General features: G+C 38.0%; 2 protein-coding genes across 4 annotated transcripts; both read right to left on the bottom strand.

The window, feature by feature from the left end:
* Window positions 1–3,730: 3,730 nt before the first annotated feature.
* On the bottom strand, window positions 3,731–5,134 carry LOC126592208 (uncharacterized). Its single transcript, XM_050257934.1, has 3 exons — window positions 4,879–5,134; window positions 3,928–4,797; window positions 3,731–3,807 (listed from the first exon to the last, which is right to left on the bottom strand). Exons 2-3 carry the CDS (start codon window positions 4,787–4,789, stop codon window positions 3,731–3,733), a joined length of 939 nt encoding a protein of 312 aa, XP_050113891.1. The 5' UTR covers window positions 4,790–4,797; window positions 4,879–5,134.
* A 1,906-nt stretch (window positions 5,135–7,040) lies between these two features.
* On the bottom strand, window positions 7,041–14,391 carry LOC126593335 (probable E3 ubiquitin-protein ligase RHG1A). Of its 3 annotated transcripts, XM_050259376.1 has the most exons (8): window positions 14,230–14,385; window positions 13,408–13,512; window positions 9,706–9,875; window positions 8,779–9,531; window positions 8,299–8,702; window positions 7,764–7,862; window positions 7,473–7,610; window positions 7,041–7,325 (listed from the first exon to the last, which is right to left on the bottom strand). In XM_050259376.1, the coding sequence occupies exons 3-8, from the start codon at window positions 9,803–9,805 to the stop codon at window positions 7,176–7,178; spliced, it is 1,644 nt and encodes a 547-aa protein (XP_050115333.1). In that variant the 5' UTR covers window positions 9,806–9,875; window positions 13,408–13,512; window positions 14,230–14,385; the 3' UTR covers window positions 7,041–7,175. The 3 variants fall into 3 exon arrangements, with proteins under 3 accessions (XP_050115333.1, XP_050115332.1, XP_050115334.1); XM_050259375.1 differs by lacking the exon at window positions 13,408–13,512 and having other exon boundaries at window positions 14,230–14,391; XM_050259377.1 differs by lacking the exons at window positions 7,041–7,325; window positions 13,408–13,512 and having other exon boundaries at window positions 7,764–7,894; window positions 14,230–14,391.
* Between the last annotated feature and the right edge of the window lie 5,776 nt (window positions 14,392–20,167).

Below are 20,167 nucleotides of genomic sequence, written 5' to 3'. Positions count from 1 at the left end.
GAGTACAACATGCATGTATCATGGATGCTCCCCCTGAATTGGATCTCCCCCTGATTCTGCATTCTTTAAATTTGAAAGCCGACGTAATCCGATTCCCTGCACCAGTTTCTGAAATATGCACTTTGGTAGAGACTTGATGAACAAGTCTGCTAAATTTTCATTAGAACGGATTTGTCTGACTTCAATAACTTTAGCCTTCTGAAGCTCATGTGCGCTGAAAAATCTTGGAGATATGTGTTTAGTCTTATCACCTTTGATAAATCCTTCATTCATCTGGGCGACACAGATGCATTATCTTCGTGGATGACAGTTGGAGTGTCTGTCTTTGAAGGTAGACCACATGAATTCCGGATGTGATGGATCATTGATCTTAACCAAGAACATTCACGACTTGCTTCATGTAGAGCAATTATTTCCGAATGATTGGAAGATGTTGCAACTAGCGTTTGCTTCGTTGATCGCCATGAAATTGCAGTATCTCCATTAGTGAACACATATCCATTTTGTGAGCGGGCTTTATGCGGATCAGAGAGAAAACCAGCATCGGCGTATCCAACAAGGATTTGTTCATTTGTGGGCTTGTCTGAGTAGAAGAGACCCATATCTGTTGTCCCACGAAGGTATCGTAGAACATCTTTGACTCCCTTCCAATGACGAATTGTTGGAGCAGAGCTGTACCTGGCTAACAAGTTAACTGAAAAAGCTATATCTGGTCTAGTACATTGTGCTAAATACAATAAAGCACCTATTACGCTCAAATATGGTACTTCTGGACCAAGGACCAGTTCATCATCTTCTTTTGGACGGAATGGATCTTTCTTAACGTCTAAAGAACGAACGACCATTGGGGTGCTAAGTGGATAAGCCTTGTCCATGCCAAATCGCTTCAGTATTTTTTTAATGTAAGCTGATTGATGGACCAAAATTCCACTAATACAATGCTCGATCTGCAGGCCTAGACAATATTTGGTTTTCCCAAGGTCTTTCATTTCAAATTCGCTTTTCAGATATTCAGCAGTTTTATGGAGCTCTTCAGGAGTCCCAACTAAGTTCATATCATCAACATATACTGCCACTATAGCAAATCCAGAGTTGGATTTCTTAATGAACACACAAGGGCAGATGACATTGTTGATATATCCTTCTCTAATCAAATACTCACTAAGACGATTATACCACATTCGCCCAGATTGTTTCAGCCCATATAGTGATCGCCTTAATTTGATTGAGAACATACCCCGTGGTTTGTTTGTTGCTTCAGGCAACTTAAGTCCTTCTGGGACTTTCATATATATGTCAGTATCTAAATCTCCATATAGATACGCGGTGATGACATCCATAAGTTGCATGTCAAGTTTTTCTGAAATCACCAAACTTATTAAGTAACGGAACGTAATTGTGTCCATTACAGGAGAGTATGTCTCCTCATAATCAATTCCAGGTCTTTGTGAAAAGCCTTGTGCAACGAGTCGTGCTTTGTATCTAGCAATCTCGTTTTTCTCATTGCGTTTCCTTGTAAATACCCATTTGTAACCTACGGGGTTTACATCAGTTGGGGTTTGGACTACTGGTCCAAAAACACTTCGTCTTTCCAAGGAATTTAATTCTGCCTGGATTGCATCTTTCCACTTAGGCCAATCTTGTCTCTGTTTGCATTCATCAACAGAGCGGGGCTCAATATCATCACTTAATATGATTTCAGTGGCTACTGCGAATGCAAACATATCGTCAATGATTATTTCATTCTGATCCCACAATTCATTAGTACATGCATAATTTATGGAGATTTCTTTGCTTTCATGTACTTCTGTCTCTTCAGGGCCATTTTCTTCTTCTGGAAGTCCAGAGGCATGAATTGTGGATTTGTCATTGACTCTCTCTTCCTGAATGATTTCATTTGGATTCAGTTGTGCCCTCGTCTTTCTCTTCCGAGGGGCTGAATCTTTTGAACCTGGTGGTCTACCACGCTTCAGGCGTGCACCAAATGAATCATTCGCTGCAACTTTATTTTGTCCAACAGGGACATCAATTCTGGCAGGTGCATTTGCAGCTGGTATATGCGATTTTGTCACTTTCATAGCGTCATTAAATGCATCTGGCATTTGATTGGCAATGCTTTGAAGATGAACGATCCTTTTCACTTCATTTTCACATTGAAAGGTTCGAGGATCAAAATGAGACAAGGTGGGAACAACCCATGTCAGCTCTTTCCGTTCTTCTGGAACGGTCTTTTCTCCTCCTAACGATGGGAAGACTGTCTCATCAAAATGACAATCAGCAAAACGAGCTGTAAACATATCACCTGTCAAGGGTTCCAAATATCTAATAATAGATGGTGAATCAAAACCCACATAAATTCCCAGTCTACGCTGAGGTCCCATTTTAGTGCGTTGCGGGGGTGCAATAGGCACATAAACAGCACAACCAAAAACTCGTAAATGTGAAATGTTTGGCTGATGTCCAAACACGAGTTGTATTGAGGAGTATTGGTGGTTGGCTATAGGTCTCAATCGAACCAATGATGCAGCATGTAGAATGGCATGTCCCCATGCAGAAACTGGCAATTTGGTTTTCATAAGCAGAGTGCGGGCTATTAACTGAAGCCGCTTGATCAATGCTTCTGCTAAACCATTTTGAGTATGGACATGAGGAACAGGGTGTTCAACATCAATGCCCAATGTCATGCAGTAATCATCAAAGGTTTGAGACGTAAATTCACCAGCGTTATCAAGTCGGATTGATTTAATGGGATAATCTGGGAATTGTGCTCGTAACTTAGTTATCTGAGCAAGAAGTCTCGCAAAAGCTACATTCCGAGTAGGCAAGAGACAAACATGTGACCATCTAGTGGATGCATCAACCAAAACCATAAAATATCGAAATGGTCCATAAGATGGTTGAATAGGTCCACATATATCCCCTTGAATTCTTTGTAGAAATGATGGGGATTCAGCATCAACCTTTAGTTGTGATGGTCTAATTACCAACTTCCCTTGAGAACAAGCCTTGCAAGGGTTATCATTTGAGATAGCAATGTCTCTGCTCAATAATGGATGTCCATTAGAGTTGGTAATGATCCTACGCATCATGGTGGATCCTGGATGACCCAGACGGTCATGCCAAAGCATGTAAACCTTTGAATCAGTGAACTTCTGGTTCATGATAGTATGTGATTCAACTATCCTTATGTATGTATAATATAATCCACTCGAAAAACCACGCAACTTCTCCAATATACGCTTCTGGGTATCATTGGAGGTAATGCATAGATACTCCACATTTTTTGCACTTTTCGTTTCAATGTGGTATCCATTTAGACGTATGTCTTTGAAACTCAACAAATTTCGAGTAGATCGAGTAGCATACAATGCATTTTGTATGGATAATATTGTTCCATTTGGTAACATAATCTGGGCTTTCCCTGAGCCTTCAATCACATCTGAAGGTCCTGATATTGTTGTTACCCCGATTTTTGTAAGCATTAAGCTTGAGAAATACTTTCGATCACGAAGTATTGTATGTGTGGTTGCACTGTCTGCAAGACAAATATCTCCGCCATTTCTTATGTTCTGAGAATAACCACAGTTTTTATCCATGCTTTCTGAGTAAATGGAATCACAGTTAACAAACAATTTATAACAGGAAATTTACATGCCATTTTTATTGAATCTGAAAAACTAGTTTTAGACAACAAGTTCAGCATAATAAAAGTACATCAAACATAAACGATTTAGTCGGACCGATATACTTCATTCCCCCTTTCCGTAATGAAGTCTGAAACATCTAGGTGAGTTGCGTCAAATTGCCCTGATAAATCAAACACTGGATCAGGTATATCCATTGGTTTAGCCTGGTCGAGAAAATTGGTCTCGACACCCTTCTTCTTGAGGGAGGCTTGATACAACTCCACCAGATGTTTTGGGGTACGACAAGTTCGCACCCAATGCCCATTGCCACCACACCTATGGCAAGCTCCTTCAGAGTTTCTGGGAGCATTGGTCATGTTAGCTTTGCCTTTGTGACGATTCACATTTTTGAAGCTCGGGCCAGAATTATGCCTCTGAACCTGGTTGTGAAACTGACCACCATGGTTCTTGCCTTTCTTATTCCATCGACCTCGTTTGTGGCCACGTCCTTGTTTATGATAATTACCACCAGAGGATGTGGCGTTCACTTCGAGGGAAGTATCATTTACTTCTGGGAATGGTGCAGATCCAGTAGGTCGGGAATTATGGTTTTTCATCAGGAGCTCATTGTTCTGTTCAGCTACCAGGAGCACAGATATCAGCTGGTTGTATTCAGTGTAGCCTCGCGCTCTATACTGCTGCTGCAGGAGCACGTTATTGGCATGAAATGTGCTGTAAGTCTTTTCCAGCAATATTTCATCAGTAATGGTATCCCCACAGAGCTTCATCTGAGAGGTAATCCTGAACAACGCAGAATTGTACTCTGCCACTGATTTGAAATCCTGAATTCTCAGGTGAGACCACTCATAGCGAGCTTTTGGAAGAATCACCGTTGTCTGGTGATTATATCTGCTTCGCAAGGCCTCCCAGAGAGCTAACGGATCTTCAACGGTTAAGTACTCACTCTTTAGTGCCTCATCAAGATGGCGGCGAATAAAGATCATAGCCTTCGCCCGATTTTGAGAAGATGAGCTGCTTTCTTCCCTGATGGTATCTCCAAGATTTCCTGCTTCCAGATGGATCTTGGTATCAAGTACCCAAGTAAGGTAATTCTTCCCGGTAATGTCCAGGGCAGCATATTCAAGCTTAGCCAAGTTCGTCATTTTCTTTTCTGAAAGAAAATGAGCTGTGTAAGAACTTGCAGTAATATGTATTCCTAGAGGAATGTGATGTTAGAACTTCTGGTTCTTACAAATTTTTCATTTTGATCTTCAGGCCAAAATGATAAGCACTCGAAACTTCTGGCTCGAGATTTTCAGGGTGAATGAGAAGGGCGATTGTACCGCACCATTCTCATTGAAAGAATGTAACATGGAATGGGCGATTATTCCACACCACTCAAGTAGCAAGAAAATTGAAATACGCAGAGCAGGGTGGGCGATTATACTGCACCACCTAAAATTGCAATGAAATTAAACAACAAGTAAATTTAAATTTGGAGAACAAGGAGGGCGATTATACCGCACCACCTAAAATTTCAATGAAATTAAATAACAGGTAAATTTAAATTTGAAGAGCAAGGAGGGCGATTATACCGCTCCACCTGAAATTTGCAGTAAAATTAAATAACAGGTAAATTTAAATTTGAAGAGCAAGGAGGGCGATTATACCGCTCCACCTGAAATTTGCAGTAAAAGTAGATCTGCAGTCCAAGATAGGCGATGATACCGCACCATCTTGGATCGCAGTAAGATGAAATTTGCAGTTCAAGATGGGCGATTGTACCGCACCATCTTGGATTGCAGTAAAATCAATATAAATATTATGTTAGTAATCAATATCCAAACCAAACAAGTAATCAAAGATGTATGTAACCGCTAGTTGGAGAACTACGAGCAGGCATGGAGCAAATAGTTCGTCGCGAGGATATACCACGCAGTTGAGGCAGATGAAGAAGATGAACAGGAAAAACCTTAGAGGAAACATTTTTTTTTTTTTCGTTCGGCAGAGAGAAATGAGAGAATGATTTCCTTTATTGTTTAGTGAATGTAAATGAGACATGGTTATACTTAGAGACTCGTGCTGATAACGTGTTACAAAAATGTAAAAGTTATAGAAAGATAACCTTTATTCGGGATAGGAACGAAGCAGTTGCAGAGTATTATACCAATACAAGTTGTTGCAGAGGAAGTAATGTATATTATTACTATTAGATATTTTTCTCTTCCTTTTTTCTCTACTCAGTTGAACGTTCGTAAAGCTCTATTTATAGAGCATCACCATGGAAACAAACAAAAACCCTATTAAGCATATGATATGTCTACTGTATGCATGTGGGCATACATTATTATACTATTTACAACAAAAACTTGTTTATGTATGTGATTTAAAATTGTTTTCAAAATACAACAATTAGAAAAGTAAAAACATCTCATCCTACAGTGTAATGGGTAACATTATCCGAACTTGGAAATTCAAAGAGAAGAGAGAGAAAATGGCGAAAGAATATCGGAGAAGAGACGAGAGAAGAATATCAAGGAGAGAGAGGGAGAAAGAGGAGAGAGAGTAGGCATGGCAACTAAGAGTATCAAGTTCGGGCGTGCCATCCTCATTCCCAAATTCATAAGTTAATTTTGACTTTAGTTTTTATAAATAGTAATACCAAATAAGTACTTGAAACTAACTTGAAAAGTAATTTAAAAAGTTGTATACAAGTAGAAGGAGGTGAGCTATTACTATGATTTAACGGTATTTCTCTTTATTGGTAAGAAAGAAATCTTAAGTTCGATTTTTGCCAAAGAGAAATTTGAACAACATTATCACTAGTCAATTGTGAAGCTAAACACTCTTCACCTTTTTAATGTAAATAATATCGTTCGTTGAAAAAAAAAAACCAAAAACAAAAAGTAAAGAAGGTGACCTTTCCATTATTCACACCCTCATTCTCCCGTTACACACCCCTACTACCTACCCATTTCGATCCATTATTTTGAATAAACCCAAAAAAGAGAAATCAATGAACAGAAATGTGCAGGGGCCTTTTGAATGGTCAAAAGGGTGCGCTTGAGGAGGCAGATTGTCTACCCTCCCACCTTTCGTACCTTCTTATTTTATTTTATGTAGTTACGGTTAAATCACATTAATATTTTATAATTTTTTTATAAAAATAATAAGACAAAAAAATTAGTATATAAAATATTGACGTGACTTAACCGTGTTAAGGGCACGGGAAGTAGGAGGGCAGAAAATCTGCCTCCCCTCCCAAAATCCTAAAAAAATTAAAAACCGAAAAAATAATTTGTTTTCAAGGTTTTCCCCTTTCCATCATAAACTAGCTTCTCAGTTTTGAAAAGGAATCATAAAATTAGAAGAAAAAAAAACTATATACTAGAGCCATATACGGAACAACAACAATTGCAAAAAGGCTTCACAACATTTAAATGGAAGCCTGAAACAAATTAATTTAAATTGTTTCTTCCGTTTTCGGGATTATCTCTAAATATATATACAAGAATGGTAATATAATGAAGCGCTAACGACGCGATTAAATTATTTCTCCTTCATATTATCAGGAAGAGCACAACCTTTGCAGATTGGACAAGAATTTTTCATTGACAACCACTTCTTGATGCAGCTCACATGGTAATCGTGACCGCAACTTTTCAATGCACCAACATCATCCCTGTCATTGTACTCTTCCTGTCGATCGGGTTATATACAAGTTAGATTTCCAGCAGTTAAGCAATTTACAGTCCAATTGGTCTAAAAAGCGCTAAGATAAAATTAAAACCACACTAATGGAAACGGCAATCTTATAATTTCCGGTTTCAAATGGAAGACTCTTACCAAGCAAATTGCACATGAACCTTCATCCTGGATTTGATCTGATGAACAATATATTGTTTCTGTTAAACACTTCGGTATCAAATCTTCAGACAAGCCTGTGCTGACATTCCCAATCCTTTCGCTTAGTGCGAGGAGTTCCTATTTGTTCGGACATTTCGAGAAATTCAGAATACATGAAAGTCAGAGGAAGAGAAAAATAAAGGCATTTCCTATTCTTTCGCCTAGTGCTAGGAGTTCCTTTTTGTTCAGACAGTTCAAGAAATATAATAAAGACAGGAATATCGACGTTACCTCATAACTCATGTTGTCTATGTCCAGCCTCATGTCTCTATGATGATCAAGCATATTCCTCGACCCAGGAAAAGCTGGGCGATCCACAGCCATAAATCCCTGCAGTGGTAAATGAACAACAATTGGCTCACCTGTTTTCAGTACCGAACAAGGTTTACGCTGTACATAAGTTTTTTTTTTTTTTGAGATTTATCAAAATTCAAAGCTTTAATTAACAATAAAATAAGTGTCATAAGAGCATAAATTACAGAGTCACATGGATCGCTTTCGACAATGTTAATATCATCAGTCCTTACAGATGTATGAACCTGATTAAATATGAGCTTGAATTAAAACAGAATGCCCAACAATTATAGGCTAGCATTTTCAGATTTTACGTGCTCGGAACTAGCTCGAACAGTTAGATTCAGAAGTACACAACAGTTTGTATGCACTGATAGGGAAAAGAAACAAGTGTTTTGTAACTATTACAATGGAGCTGCACACTTCTTGAATATAGCAAAATATGTTAAGATGCATCAGTTGAACTACATACCTCAGACGAAAACCGGTCCTGGAGAGCAGACTCTTCAGGGACTCGGTATCTATTATTAGACATCCTCAACCTACCACTCCTGTCATTATGACGCCACCCAACAGAGGCCACTGGCCTAGGATGTCTTGGGTAATTTTCTGGCATCGGCTGCAATCCTTCATCTGAATGTGATGCATGTCCCAATCGCAAGTTGCTTGAAGAAGCCCTGAAGGCTGGGGGAGATCTTTGAGAATAGGTACTGCGAACACCCCTTACAGTTTGGGCTAAGGCACCAGGATAACTTTGAGGAACAGCAGTACTTCTGCTCGACATGAAATCATGATGGTATAACCCATTATCCACAGAAGCATTACCACTACTTCCCAAAAGGAAGTGGTTGGGATCATGACCAAAACCACTTGTATCTGCAGTTTAAAAGAAATCAATGAGTAAAAAATAACGTGACCCTGGATACAAGAAACAAATGAACCAAAAACTAACCTGGAGCCATAACCCTTCCATGAGGAGCCACACTAATATGGTTCCACTCATTGGTCAAACCAGTAGAACCCTGACCAGAGAGATCGATCGTACTAGAATGGTCAATAGGGAGACTTGTAGGATAAGAAGTATGCAAAGGATTGCTCGATAAATGTGTCCTAGCTAGATTGGACTCCAAATCATGTTCAGACCGGCTTCTCACATTTCTCATGGATCCGTCACCCCTAATTGAGAGTCCATTCCCTCTATAGCTAGGGATCATAGAGATGTGATCCCAAGGCATGTGTGAGGTATCCATGTTTACTTTCTCATGCTGTAATTCTGCAGACCTAGGGAGCTCAGAGGAACTACTTCCAGCACTATAGTGTCTGCTGGTGCTTCCTCTCTCAGATACAGAAGGGATCCCTGGGCTTTTTCTCTTATGAGGACCCCTTCCGTTGCTCATTGTGAGATCAACAAAACCACCCTCAACACCAAGGAATGGACACTGGTCATAACTAGAAGAAGGTGCATGGTGAGCATAGTTCCCACTGGCCATGCCAAAGGTACCAGCACTTACTGGATGCTGAAAAGGGTCATGAGATGGACCTGAAGCATCAGGTTGAAAATGCGGTACATCAACATTGTGGTTCATGGAAGAGTACCCGTATGACCTCGGAGCCGGGTTCCAATTTGAAGCAAAAGGCATTCCATCTATACACATGTTTTCTACAGGATAAAAGAAAGAACTGTTCTCCCCAGAGCCCTCCCAGCCTGCAGTATTAGGTCCGAAATCAGGTATAGTTCATCATGAATACAAAAGATATTCCACAGATCAGAAATTCAAGGTTTATACACTCAAACCTCAAATGACATAAGAGACTTTGCAAATTATAGGCAAGACAAAAAGGAAAAGATAAGTATACTAAAGGAAAATAAAGACAGTACCCAAATGCCCAAAAGGTTGTTCTGTGTTCATATGATTCCAATTCTGCTCATTTTCACTCTCAAAAACATGAGATGTGGTGAACTGATGTCTATGCCCCATAACTTTCGTCAGCTTATAGCCACGAACAAGTTACGAGCTAGAAATAGAATCTACTAAATAATACCACAACCTGCACATAACGGGAAAGGCTCCTCAAAACGTAGAAAAGTAACTTCGTTAGTAATCAGACTGCGAGAGTCACAATACACATCAAGGACTCATATTGGACAAACATCAGAAAGGAAAGACAGCGGTGCTGCAGGTTCCCCCAAGCTGCATACATACTTAATTCCAAAACAAAGGCAAAAAATTTTTTTACTTTCTTTTGTTATTCTCATAACAACTTCCCCCAAACTTGTAATTGCTTGTGTGAATGTAAGCTGGTATTCACAAATAATGGAATATTACATATTTTGTGTGTAAGTAGTGTGTAACCAAAATGTTTGAAGTTAGAAGATAGAAGAAACAGATAAAAGACTAAAAGATCAAAACCATTGACCAAAGATGATAAGACCTGTACGATTACAAGAAAATCACAAAATACCAATGAAGCTGAATAAAAATATTTTAAGTTGTACGAGCACTGAGCAGTAAGAGGGGCAACAATATAACAGCAAGATTTCAACACCAACCTAAGTGCGTTGCATCAAAACTTTGGTTTCAAATATAGATACCTCTAAATAAATGCCACCCATACAAAATCATTTATTTGATATTAGTATTAATTTCTGCCCGCGCCCATGAGCGGTAGGTCTCGGGTTCGAGACTTGGGAGCAGCCTCTCCATAAATGGGGGTAAGGCTAGCCGACATTCACCTCTCCCAGACCCTGCGTAAAGCGGGAGCCTTGTGCACTGGGTACGACCTTTTTAGTATTAATTTCTGCCCGCCTTTACCCCAAATCAGGCTGTATCCAGAAAAATCTCTAAATGTCACCATTATTAGATATTTCGAAGGTTAATCATGCATGCATTTCTCTTCTTTCAGCATTTTCCATTTAAAACACATGGAGGCCCACATCTAGGCCATTACAGTAAGAAGTTAGAAGTACTAACCATAAACTCTTGATAAGTAACCCATTACAGAAGTATTGCTTGTAATAATTAAAACCTTTCTAAACACTCAGAGTGTAGATGGGAGAAAGAAGTCAGCATTCTTGTAGAAAATAATTTAAAGAAAAGAACATTCAAACCAAAGCCAGACGGTTTCAAAGAAATTAAAACTGGTCATCAAAACAAACGAAAAAGGCAACCAACGCATAGGCAAATGCAAGATAAATTTAACTTCCAGAGCTGGGCAAAGAAAAGTGCAGTTTATTGAAACAAGTTCTGGCCTCACATGCCAATTGAAAATTTTCAAAATAGTTTGACTAAGTATGAAGTATATGCCACAACATCACCAAATAGCTCGACCAATAGCGTCCCGCCTATAAATATGCTTTCACACTTTGACCCACCAATCTCTGGTCCATTCAAGGCCAATACTGAATTAAAAGTCAAGATTTGTTCTGTTTAAAACAATTGTGCTGGGAAAAGATCCTTCAAATCCTAGTTGCACACCCACTAGCACCCTATGTCATTGTCAATCAACTCCCTCTCGCATTCATCTCCAATAAGACAGCATTTCATTGATAATAGGGAGAGCCATTTTTTCTGAGGGATAATAAATAAGAATGGAAAGTGTAAAGAAACAATTAGCTGAAAGTGAGATGCGGAAAGATGGAAACAGGACCTTCCTTGAAGATATTACCTGTGTTTGGACTTTGAACCACAGGATTAGAAATCACCTAGAAGGTGTAAAGATGTAACAATCTCAATATCACACTAATATTGACTTAAACTACTTCTTGCCATTCAAATATCAACAGTAGAATTTTAAAATAGACAAACTAAGACCAGAAAACCCACTACCAGATGTCCCCCTCGCCTCCAAATTCTGAAGAAAAAAAAAGGCACAGTTCTTAATACTTTCAGCCCTAAAGATATTTAAAAAGATGCTCTCATCAAGGTTAAAGGTAGGAACTGTTCCAGATAAAAGCTGTAAATATTTATAAATGAAAGGTACAATTCATATGTTACAAAATAAGTAGAGATGAAAAAAGTAAAATAAATGGAAGCGTCTTTGGAGACAGTAAGATCAGGTTAGTATAACCATAAAATGTATGTATTTCTTAAACCTGGAGCCTTCTCTGTCTACAACAAGTTTCTACACTAATAAAATCCATTGCCCAATATGAAGAGAATCTTCGTCTGAAGACTTAAGGGTGTTGTCTTCATATCATACACATCTTGAGACAGTTTACAATTGAAGCTATAGAGTACACATAGAGGTATACTTGCACCCTAAACTGTAGGATTGGAGATCTCAGAAGAAAGAAGCACGATATTAGTATTTGTAATACTCTCTCTGCAGAGAGGCTCGTCGGCAAGATGATGTCGTAAGAAGCAGCCAAGATATTCTCATAATCTCAAATCTGGAAACTCTTCTTTGCATGGAAGCACAGCAAAGAAGCTGTAGAAGAGTGGAGGGTGCATAACCTACGCCAATCTGAAGAAACCCAAACCACCAATTATGAGCTAGCAGCCCACTGCCTCCCATCCAGGTAAGACAAGTATAAGAAAAGTTGAAACACCCCAACTACTCCCTCCACCCTGTTAGCCTACACCAAGGTCTGTGTGTCTGTGTATCAGTGATACAAACATCAGCTCCTCAGAGTTCTCAGTGATGATTGCCCATTACTCACGGGCAAATCATCCACCACAAGGGTAATGATAAGTGGCACTAGATCCAAAAGTTCAATATGCAAACCAAACTGCATGGTTCAGTCCAGTCACCTGAGCTCAAGATTCTCCAGAGATGGCATGTATCAATGTATCAAAAGCTGGTCAGCATGCTCTCCATTCATTGACACCTCCTAAGCACACAATCATCAGTATATCCAGTATATCCATCAGCTCACTGCTCTATTTGGCACCAACGTACAGCAACATCACAAAGGTAACTCCAAATACTAGGAAAAATGAGAAGAATGAATTGACCAAAGGAACTTTACAAAGTCAATTGAATTTTCCCATCGCATTATATTATAGCCAACCTCTCCGTCACCTCAGTCTGACATTTCCCATCACTAAACAAAGGGCCAAGAATTATCAATCTAACAACCATGACACTATCACTGTCAAGGCTACATTTTTTTTCTATCGCAAGTCTGGCCTCCACTAGCTCAGGTGGTTAGACCCAGTTAAAGAGAATTCCAGTTTCTTACTATCTGAGCAAGTAAAAATGGAGTCTTTAGTAGTTAGTATATACTGTGCTCTCACAATACTACAACTGACTTAGGCTCTCATAAAATGGCAGCAGATCGTGCCAATAAATCCTGAAGAAAAGACGAGGCTTCAATTGAGATGCTTTTTATAGAAGACCAATTGATCAAAAATTCCCTGCAACACCATTCATAATTCAGAGCATGAAAGGAACTACACACCAAAACAACCCCCCCCCCCCCCCCCACCCCAACCCCCCAAATTGCCAACTAACGTAAGACGTCAAATGCGAATATTTATTTAGAGAGCTATAGTAAGGCATGACATGAGAAGTAAGAAGAAACATGACCACTTTACTGAACTGTAAACCTTAGAAAGATATGACTCTAAGAAACTCTCACCTGCAGGTGCAGTCATATCACCTTCAGAACTCAGGTACTAATGTTCCTCTCGAGTCGAACTCAATACAAGCATTCAATAATAATACACCACCAGCACACCAAAACCTGCATAATAAGAACGGTCTAAACCTAGCCGATGCTAAAGGTAATTCAGAGTGACAATTTATTATCTAAAAACCCTCAAATCCACCAAGCAAACCTCGGTTGAAACTAAACCCCAGGGGAGGTAAATCTCTATGAAACAGTAGGTGAGACCCTGATGTTAGTTATAGATAAAAATCACTTCCCCTGAATAACTAATTACCGGGGAGAAGTGATTTATGATCGCAATCACCACCACTAATATAATGATCATCGTATCATCCACCCGCCCGGGTTCATTATATACATGCTACAACAATTATACAACAGAATTAAACCAAACAACCACAATTCACAGCTCCATTTTACACAATACAGCATCCACATTAACAGAAACTAAAACTAACCCAAAAATCACAAATTCCTAAATAGAGGAAAGACAGATACATACATACATACATATATATATATATATATGTATAATTTTATAAAGCAGCACCATCAAACAAGCAATCCTCATCGATAAGAGGCCGGAAACAGCACGACAACAACAACAAAGAGTATCGAACAGGATGATCAGAAACGTAGAACGGGAATTGATCGAGAAAACGATGATCGGACCTCAAAAATTTTATAAAAAAAAAAAGTGAAAAAAATTATAGAAAATCGTGCAGAAACAATAAAACGACGATCAAGCTCGGGAAACCGAAAGAGCTTAAGAAAATGAAGGAAAAGTCATACCTTTGAAGTCGATGAAGGGCTGGTTCTGCAAAAGGAACAAACTTTTAGAGAGAGAGAGAGAGAGAGAGAGAGAGAGAGAGGTGCTATTGAGGCAGGAAGGAGAAAAAGATGAATAATGCGGTTGGGTGCGTTGTTTGCAGAAATAAGAGGAGGAGAAATTGTCTGGACTGCCCACAAATTTACCGGATACCGACGTAACCTCTATTTACGTTATTATTAATCACTTTTAATAATAATAAAATAATGATAAGTAAAATGTTAGATCATCTGACATAAAGACATAAATCAATAACAAATAACATACCATTTACTCAAACCAAAATGTTAAAATTGACATGGAAAAGAATGCTAAGTTAACATGGACAAAGAGATAACAAAATTGAAGCTGCCTTCAAATATGGTTTTTGCTATTTTCCAAAGGCATTCCACTTGCGTTACCTTAAATACTAACATATTTAAATATTATTTTATAATTTTTAAACCAATAACAACTCAACTTTTATTATTTTTGTTTTAAAAGACATAAATGAAGCAAAAAAATTTTGCAGATCGGGTGGAAGGAAAACTATTGACAATATGTTAAATTGCCAAGTCAGCCATCAAATTTAAATTTAATGTTTTGAATATGACATCTCATTTGAAAATATTCTAAGAGTATCTCCAAAGATATGTCAAAACTTATCATTTACTCAAACCGAAATATTAAAATTGACATGGAAAAGAATGCTAAGCTGACATAGACAAAGAGATAACAAAATTGAAGCTGCCTTCAAATATGGTTTTTGCTATTTCTAAAGGCGTTCCACTTGCGTTACCTTAAATACTAGCATGTTTAAATATTATTTTATAATTTTTAAACCAATAACAACTCCACTTTTATTATTTTTGTTTTAAAAGACATAAATGAAGCAATAATTTTTTGCATATCAGGTGGAAGGAAAAATATTGACTATATTTCAAATTGCCAAGTCAGCCATCAAATTTAAATTTAATGTTTTGAATTTGACATCTCATTTGAAAATATTCTACGAGTATATCCAAAGAGATGTTAAAAAGTCCACATAAGCAATAACGGTAAAAAAAAGGAAGGCAGCACTAGTGGTTTCCAATCGAGATGTCAATTCCTATTTGGCATGACATGGAATGATAGGAGAGGGAGTTGCTATCAAATTTGACACCAACTTCAAATTTATTTTTAGTGGGTATTAAATATTTTTATAATTTTTATTATTATCTTTTGTTTTAAAAATACTAACTACAATTATGAAAAGTAAAGAATAAAAATAATCATAGTTTAAATTTGACATATCAAGTGGTGAACAAAATTTACAAAAATATCAATATGCCTCATAAGCCTTCAAATTTAAATTTAGTATTTGAAATTTGACATCACCTTTGGGGAGTAAGATTCTCTCCCCTTATATTCTCATCTCCTTCATTCTCCTCCTTTCACAGTTTTCTATTACTCACTTTATCTATAAAAAAAAATCAATACCGATATTGACATAGCTTCATCATAACCGTTTAAATAAAAGGAGATGGAATGAGAGAGAAATTAGGAGTGGAGAGAATCCTCCTTTCTTCTTTGAAAATGATATAAGATTACTCTAAACGCGGTCGTAATTTTATTTTATTTTTTTAACATAATTTAATATTTATTTATAGAGAATGGTAGGATGCTGTTTATCCAAACTAGTTTTAAACTTGCAAAAGCTTCCTTCCCACTTCCGAACAGGTGCCAGTCTTTGAGGTCACCACTGAGCATTTACGTTTCTCTTTCATTTTTCTTTTCGTTTCTCCCTCTTTTCTTTTTTTTGTTTTTTTGTTAATCTTATCTCATTAGTGTCTTAATCTTGACTCTTTTGCGTATGTGAACCGTAATCTAAAATGCCTAAAAAGAATGAGAAAGTAACTTTGATTACGGGGTCCATTACACGCCTATTCCTTTATGCCTATTAATTTTTTCCTATATCATACCCAATCTATCTACATCCAATTCGATTTCAAAAGCGATCGAGACGGTTAGAATGAAGAAAAAACGCGCTAAGATCCAACTTAACCTCAACCCGATCATTTATTAGGTTGGGTTGAGTTGATGCCTTGCCGCCCATGTCAATGCAAACTCAACCCAATTTTGAGTTCGAACTTGCTAATACATATATTACTCATCTCACTTCATATTATATAAGTTAAGTATAAGTTTGGAATGATAATACTTGGAAGCTAATTGTTGATTTTTCATATGGATAATGAACTTTTACATTTCTTTTGGTTGAAGATTTGGAATTCGTGTTGTAATTACATTTGCATGGTTGAAACATTAAAAATAGTCTCCAAGTTATTTGATTTAACTTTTGTGTGGATTATGATGACACACCCGGACCCAAAATGTCCATAAGGACTCCGAATCGAGCTGTGATGGGTGACACCTGAAAAGTAACGAAGCCATAAAGTGATGATGTGGAAAAATATGAATAAATTTGAACCTAAGAGTGCCTAAATACCAGAGTGCACCGTGAGCGGAAATGAATCCATTTCACGCGTGATACAGAGCATAGGTATAATACAGTAAAGTAAGATCATGGTTATACCATCATAAGAAGACATCTATACTAAAAAGTGCCACGAATCCTCATCGATACAGAACTCTGCTGCTAGATCCTGGAGGGGTGCAAAAATAGAAAATGTGAGTGAGTGAAACAAAACTTTTCAAACCAATTTCAATTTCCAAAGGCAGTAGCCCTTTGCCGTAACACCTATATAATTTCCCAGAAAATAACAGGTGTGACCATAACTCAAAACCATAACCAAAATAACAGTCTCACGGTTATGCCGTGTCAAATATCTCAACAAGAATAAGTAATCCATGTGAAATAAATCAATATGAAATGGTATGCCAGCCGGAGTCACCTCACGTGACCTGTACAGCTGAATTAATAGCTCATCAATCATACTAGTCGGAGTCACCGCACGTGACATGTACGACTTATCCATATCTCGTCAATCAACGCTAGCATATAAGTTGGAGTGACCTATAGTGACATGTACGACTTTTCCATAGCTCATCACATATCTCATCACATATGCTAGCTCATAACATATTTCATCACATATGCTAGATCATAACATATGTGATTTCATCATATATGCTAGCTCATAACATATTTCATCATATATGCTAGCTCATCACATATGCTAGATCATAACATATGTGATTTCATCACATATGCTAGCTCATAACATATTTCATCATATATGCTAGCTCATCACATATGCTAGTTCATCACATATTTCATCACATATGCTAGCTCATAACATATTTCATCACATTTGCTAGCTCATCACATATTTCATCACATATGCTAGCTCATAACATATTTTATCACATTTGCTAGTTCATAACATATATCATCACATTTGCTAGCTCATCACATATCTCATCACATATGCTAGCTCATCACATATTTCATCACATATGCTAGCTCATAACATATTTCATCACATATGCTAGCTCATCACATATTTCATCACATATGCTAGCTCATCACATATTTCATCACATATGCTAGCTCATAACATATCTCATCACATATGCTAGCTCATAACATATCAACATATTTCATCACATATGCTAGTTCATAAGTCGGAGTCACCTCTAGTGACATGTACGACTTATCCATAGCTCAATAAGTATACCTGCACTCGAGTCAGAACCACTTAAAGTGGTCTGTATGATAGGACTGGGTGTAAATAAATACGCTTAAGTGCTACGATCACGTGAAAACTAATTGAATAATCGCGGGTCACTTACAAGTCGGAACCACCTATAGTGATCTGTATGACAGGACTGTGCACCTACCTTGGATCCAAGGTGAGCGTAAGGTGCGGGAGGTGAACATCACGTGAAGGACTGTGCCTTGGCCACAGGCGGGAGTATTAACACCGGGGTGCAGGTTTATGAGCTCTAACGGTATCTATTGTAACATATACAATTCATGGGCAACCTGTATGACAGTGTCGGAGTTGCCTATCATTGCAACCTATACGACAAGGTCGGAGTTACTTAAACATACATGTAGTCTTACCATAACCCCATCATTTCAACTAATACCGTAAACTCACCTGAACTTACCTGGGTGTCCTGCGTTCACCTTTGCACTTCAAGCTTTCATAATAATTGTGTGCAGGTAATATACATATAGATAAACCATGATGCAATCTGATACTCAACCATGTTATAGCATTTTCAATTATATACATACATACATACATATATATATATATAATGTGGCATAAAAATGCATAAGTTGTAACGCCTTACTCCCGAACTATTTATTTTCGGGAATAGTTATCGGTGATAAGCCCAACAAGACACTAGTTTACTTCAAATTCTTGATTCTTCACACATTGATTTATGACCAACATTTAACTACCAAATCATAAAGTTAAATCTCACATTTTCCACCAATATCCCTTACATTACTCAATTCCCTAAACAAGGCTATTGTCTAAATTATTGTATGGCTACATCTAACGTCTCGTTAGACTACCTACGTACCCTAAACAGGGATCAAGCCATTCGTAGTTCACTTTAGTACTTCAAAGCATTCACATTAGTTATATGCAATAATCAATTTATAAGCGTTCGTGGAATTGTCAATCATATATATAATATAAATGATAGAAAGGAAAAGACCCACTCACCTGCGATCCTCGCTACGACTCCTTATAACGCATATCGAGACATCACAAACCATCGTTGCCTATGACCAATTATCAAATCACATCTCAGAATTCATACCGATAAAATACATAATTTACATAAAATGCATCTCTATGTAATTCAATTTGGAAGATCTGCATCACGGATTTCCAATTCGTTACTTCAAAAAGATTCATATTATACTTCTAGAGCAACATCCTAAAGTCCCATTACGATCCAACGATCGGATTTCCGCCAATTGCCAAAACCAAGTGGTGGTTAACCTTTTATTTTATGAACTTATGAATCCAATTCGGGAAGATCCGTATATCAGATTCCTAATCTGTAAGTTCCTATGGTCCTCAAATATTACGTATTATAACATATTAAAGTGTGGTGACAATCCAACGGTCGGATCGTCGATTCATATTTTTACCAAGTAACATATCTTAATGAATTTAGGTCCAAACGATCAACCTACGTTATACAATTACCAAAAATGAACTCAAGGCATCTAATTTAGCTTAAGAATAACATTGATGGTCCCTGCATCACGCGTCGCAGCATGTGCTACCGCGGGTGATGGTCGGCCGCTCCAACTCTCTGGAAAATCCAACTATTTCCAAAAATTCTCAAACTTCACAAAAGTGAAGATCTCAATGAGTAAAGCAACTTTTATACATGCCATGAAGTCCACAAGTGGACGGAAGGTGATCAATTTTGTTCACAAAGCCGGCGGGTGCCTAAAGTTTCCCGGCGTCGATTCGTCGTCTACGGTGGTCCAACGGGGTCAAGGTTGGTTGGGATTTTCTCCTGGGATGATGGGTTACAAAGCCCAAGTGGTGGCATCGGCCATCGCTTTGCCGATTTGCCGGAATATTGAAAAAAGTAGCCTGAGCACCGTTGATTTTTGTTGACTTTCTTGGCCTCAAACCGCCACATACCGTGGTTAATCAAGGTGGTTCTTGGGTGGGTTTTTTAGAGGGGAATGAGAGCTTCAAGATGGCGGTGGTGACATCGAAAAATTCCATCGGAGTTGGCCGGAATCAACCTTGGAAGATAGGTGGTCGCAATGGGTGTGGGTGTGGCTTTGAGGGAGCTGGGAGCTTCTCTCTCTCTCCTCTCCTCAATTTCTTATTGGTCCTCCCTTTCTTTTTCTGATTGGTCCCTTATTTTCTTGCTTAAATCTGATTGGTTACCACTCCCACATGGTGGGAGTTTGAATTAATTTATAAC

Source organism: Malus sylvestris, chromosome 12, assembly GCF_916048215.2.
Source record: "Malus sylvestris chromosome 12, drMalSylv7.2, whole genome shotgun sequence".
NCBI classification, from domain to species: domain Eukaryota; kingdom Viridiplantae; phylum Streptophyta; class Magnoliopsida; order Rosales; family Rosaceae; genus Malus; species Malus sylvestris.
This window is presented reverse-complemented; position numbering and strand designations above follow the sequence as displayed.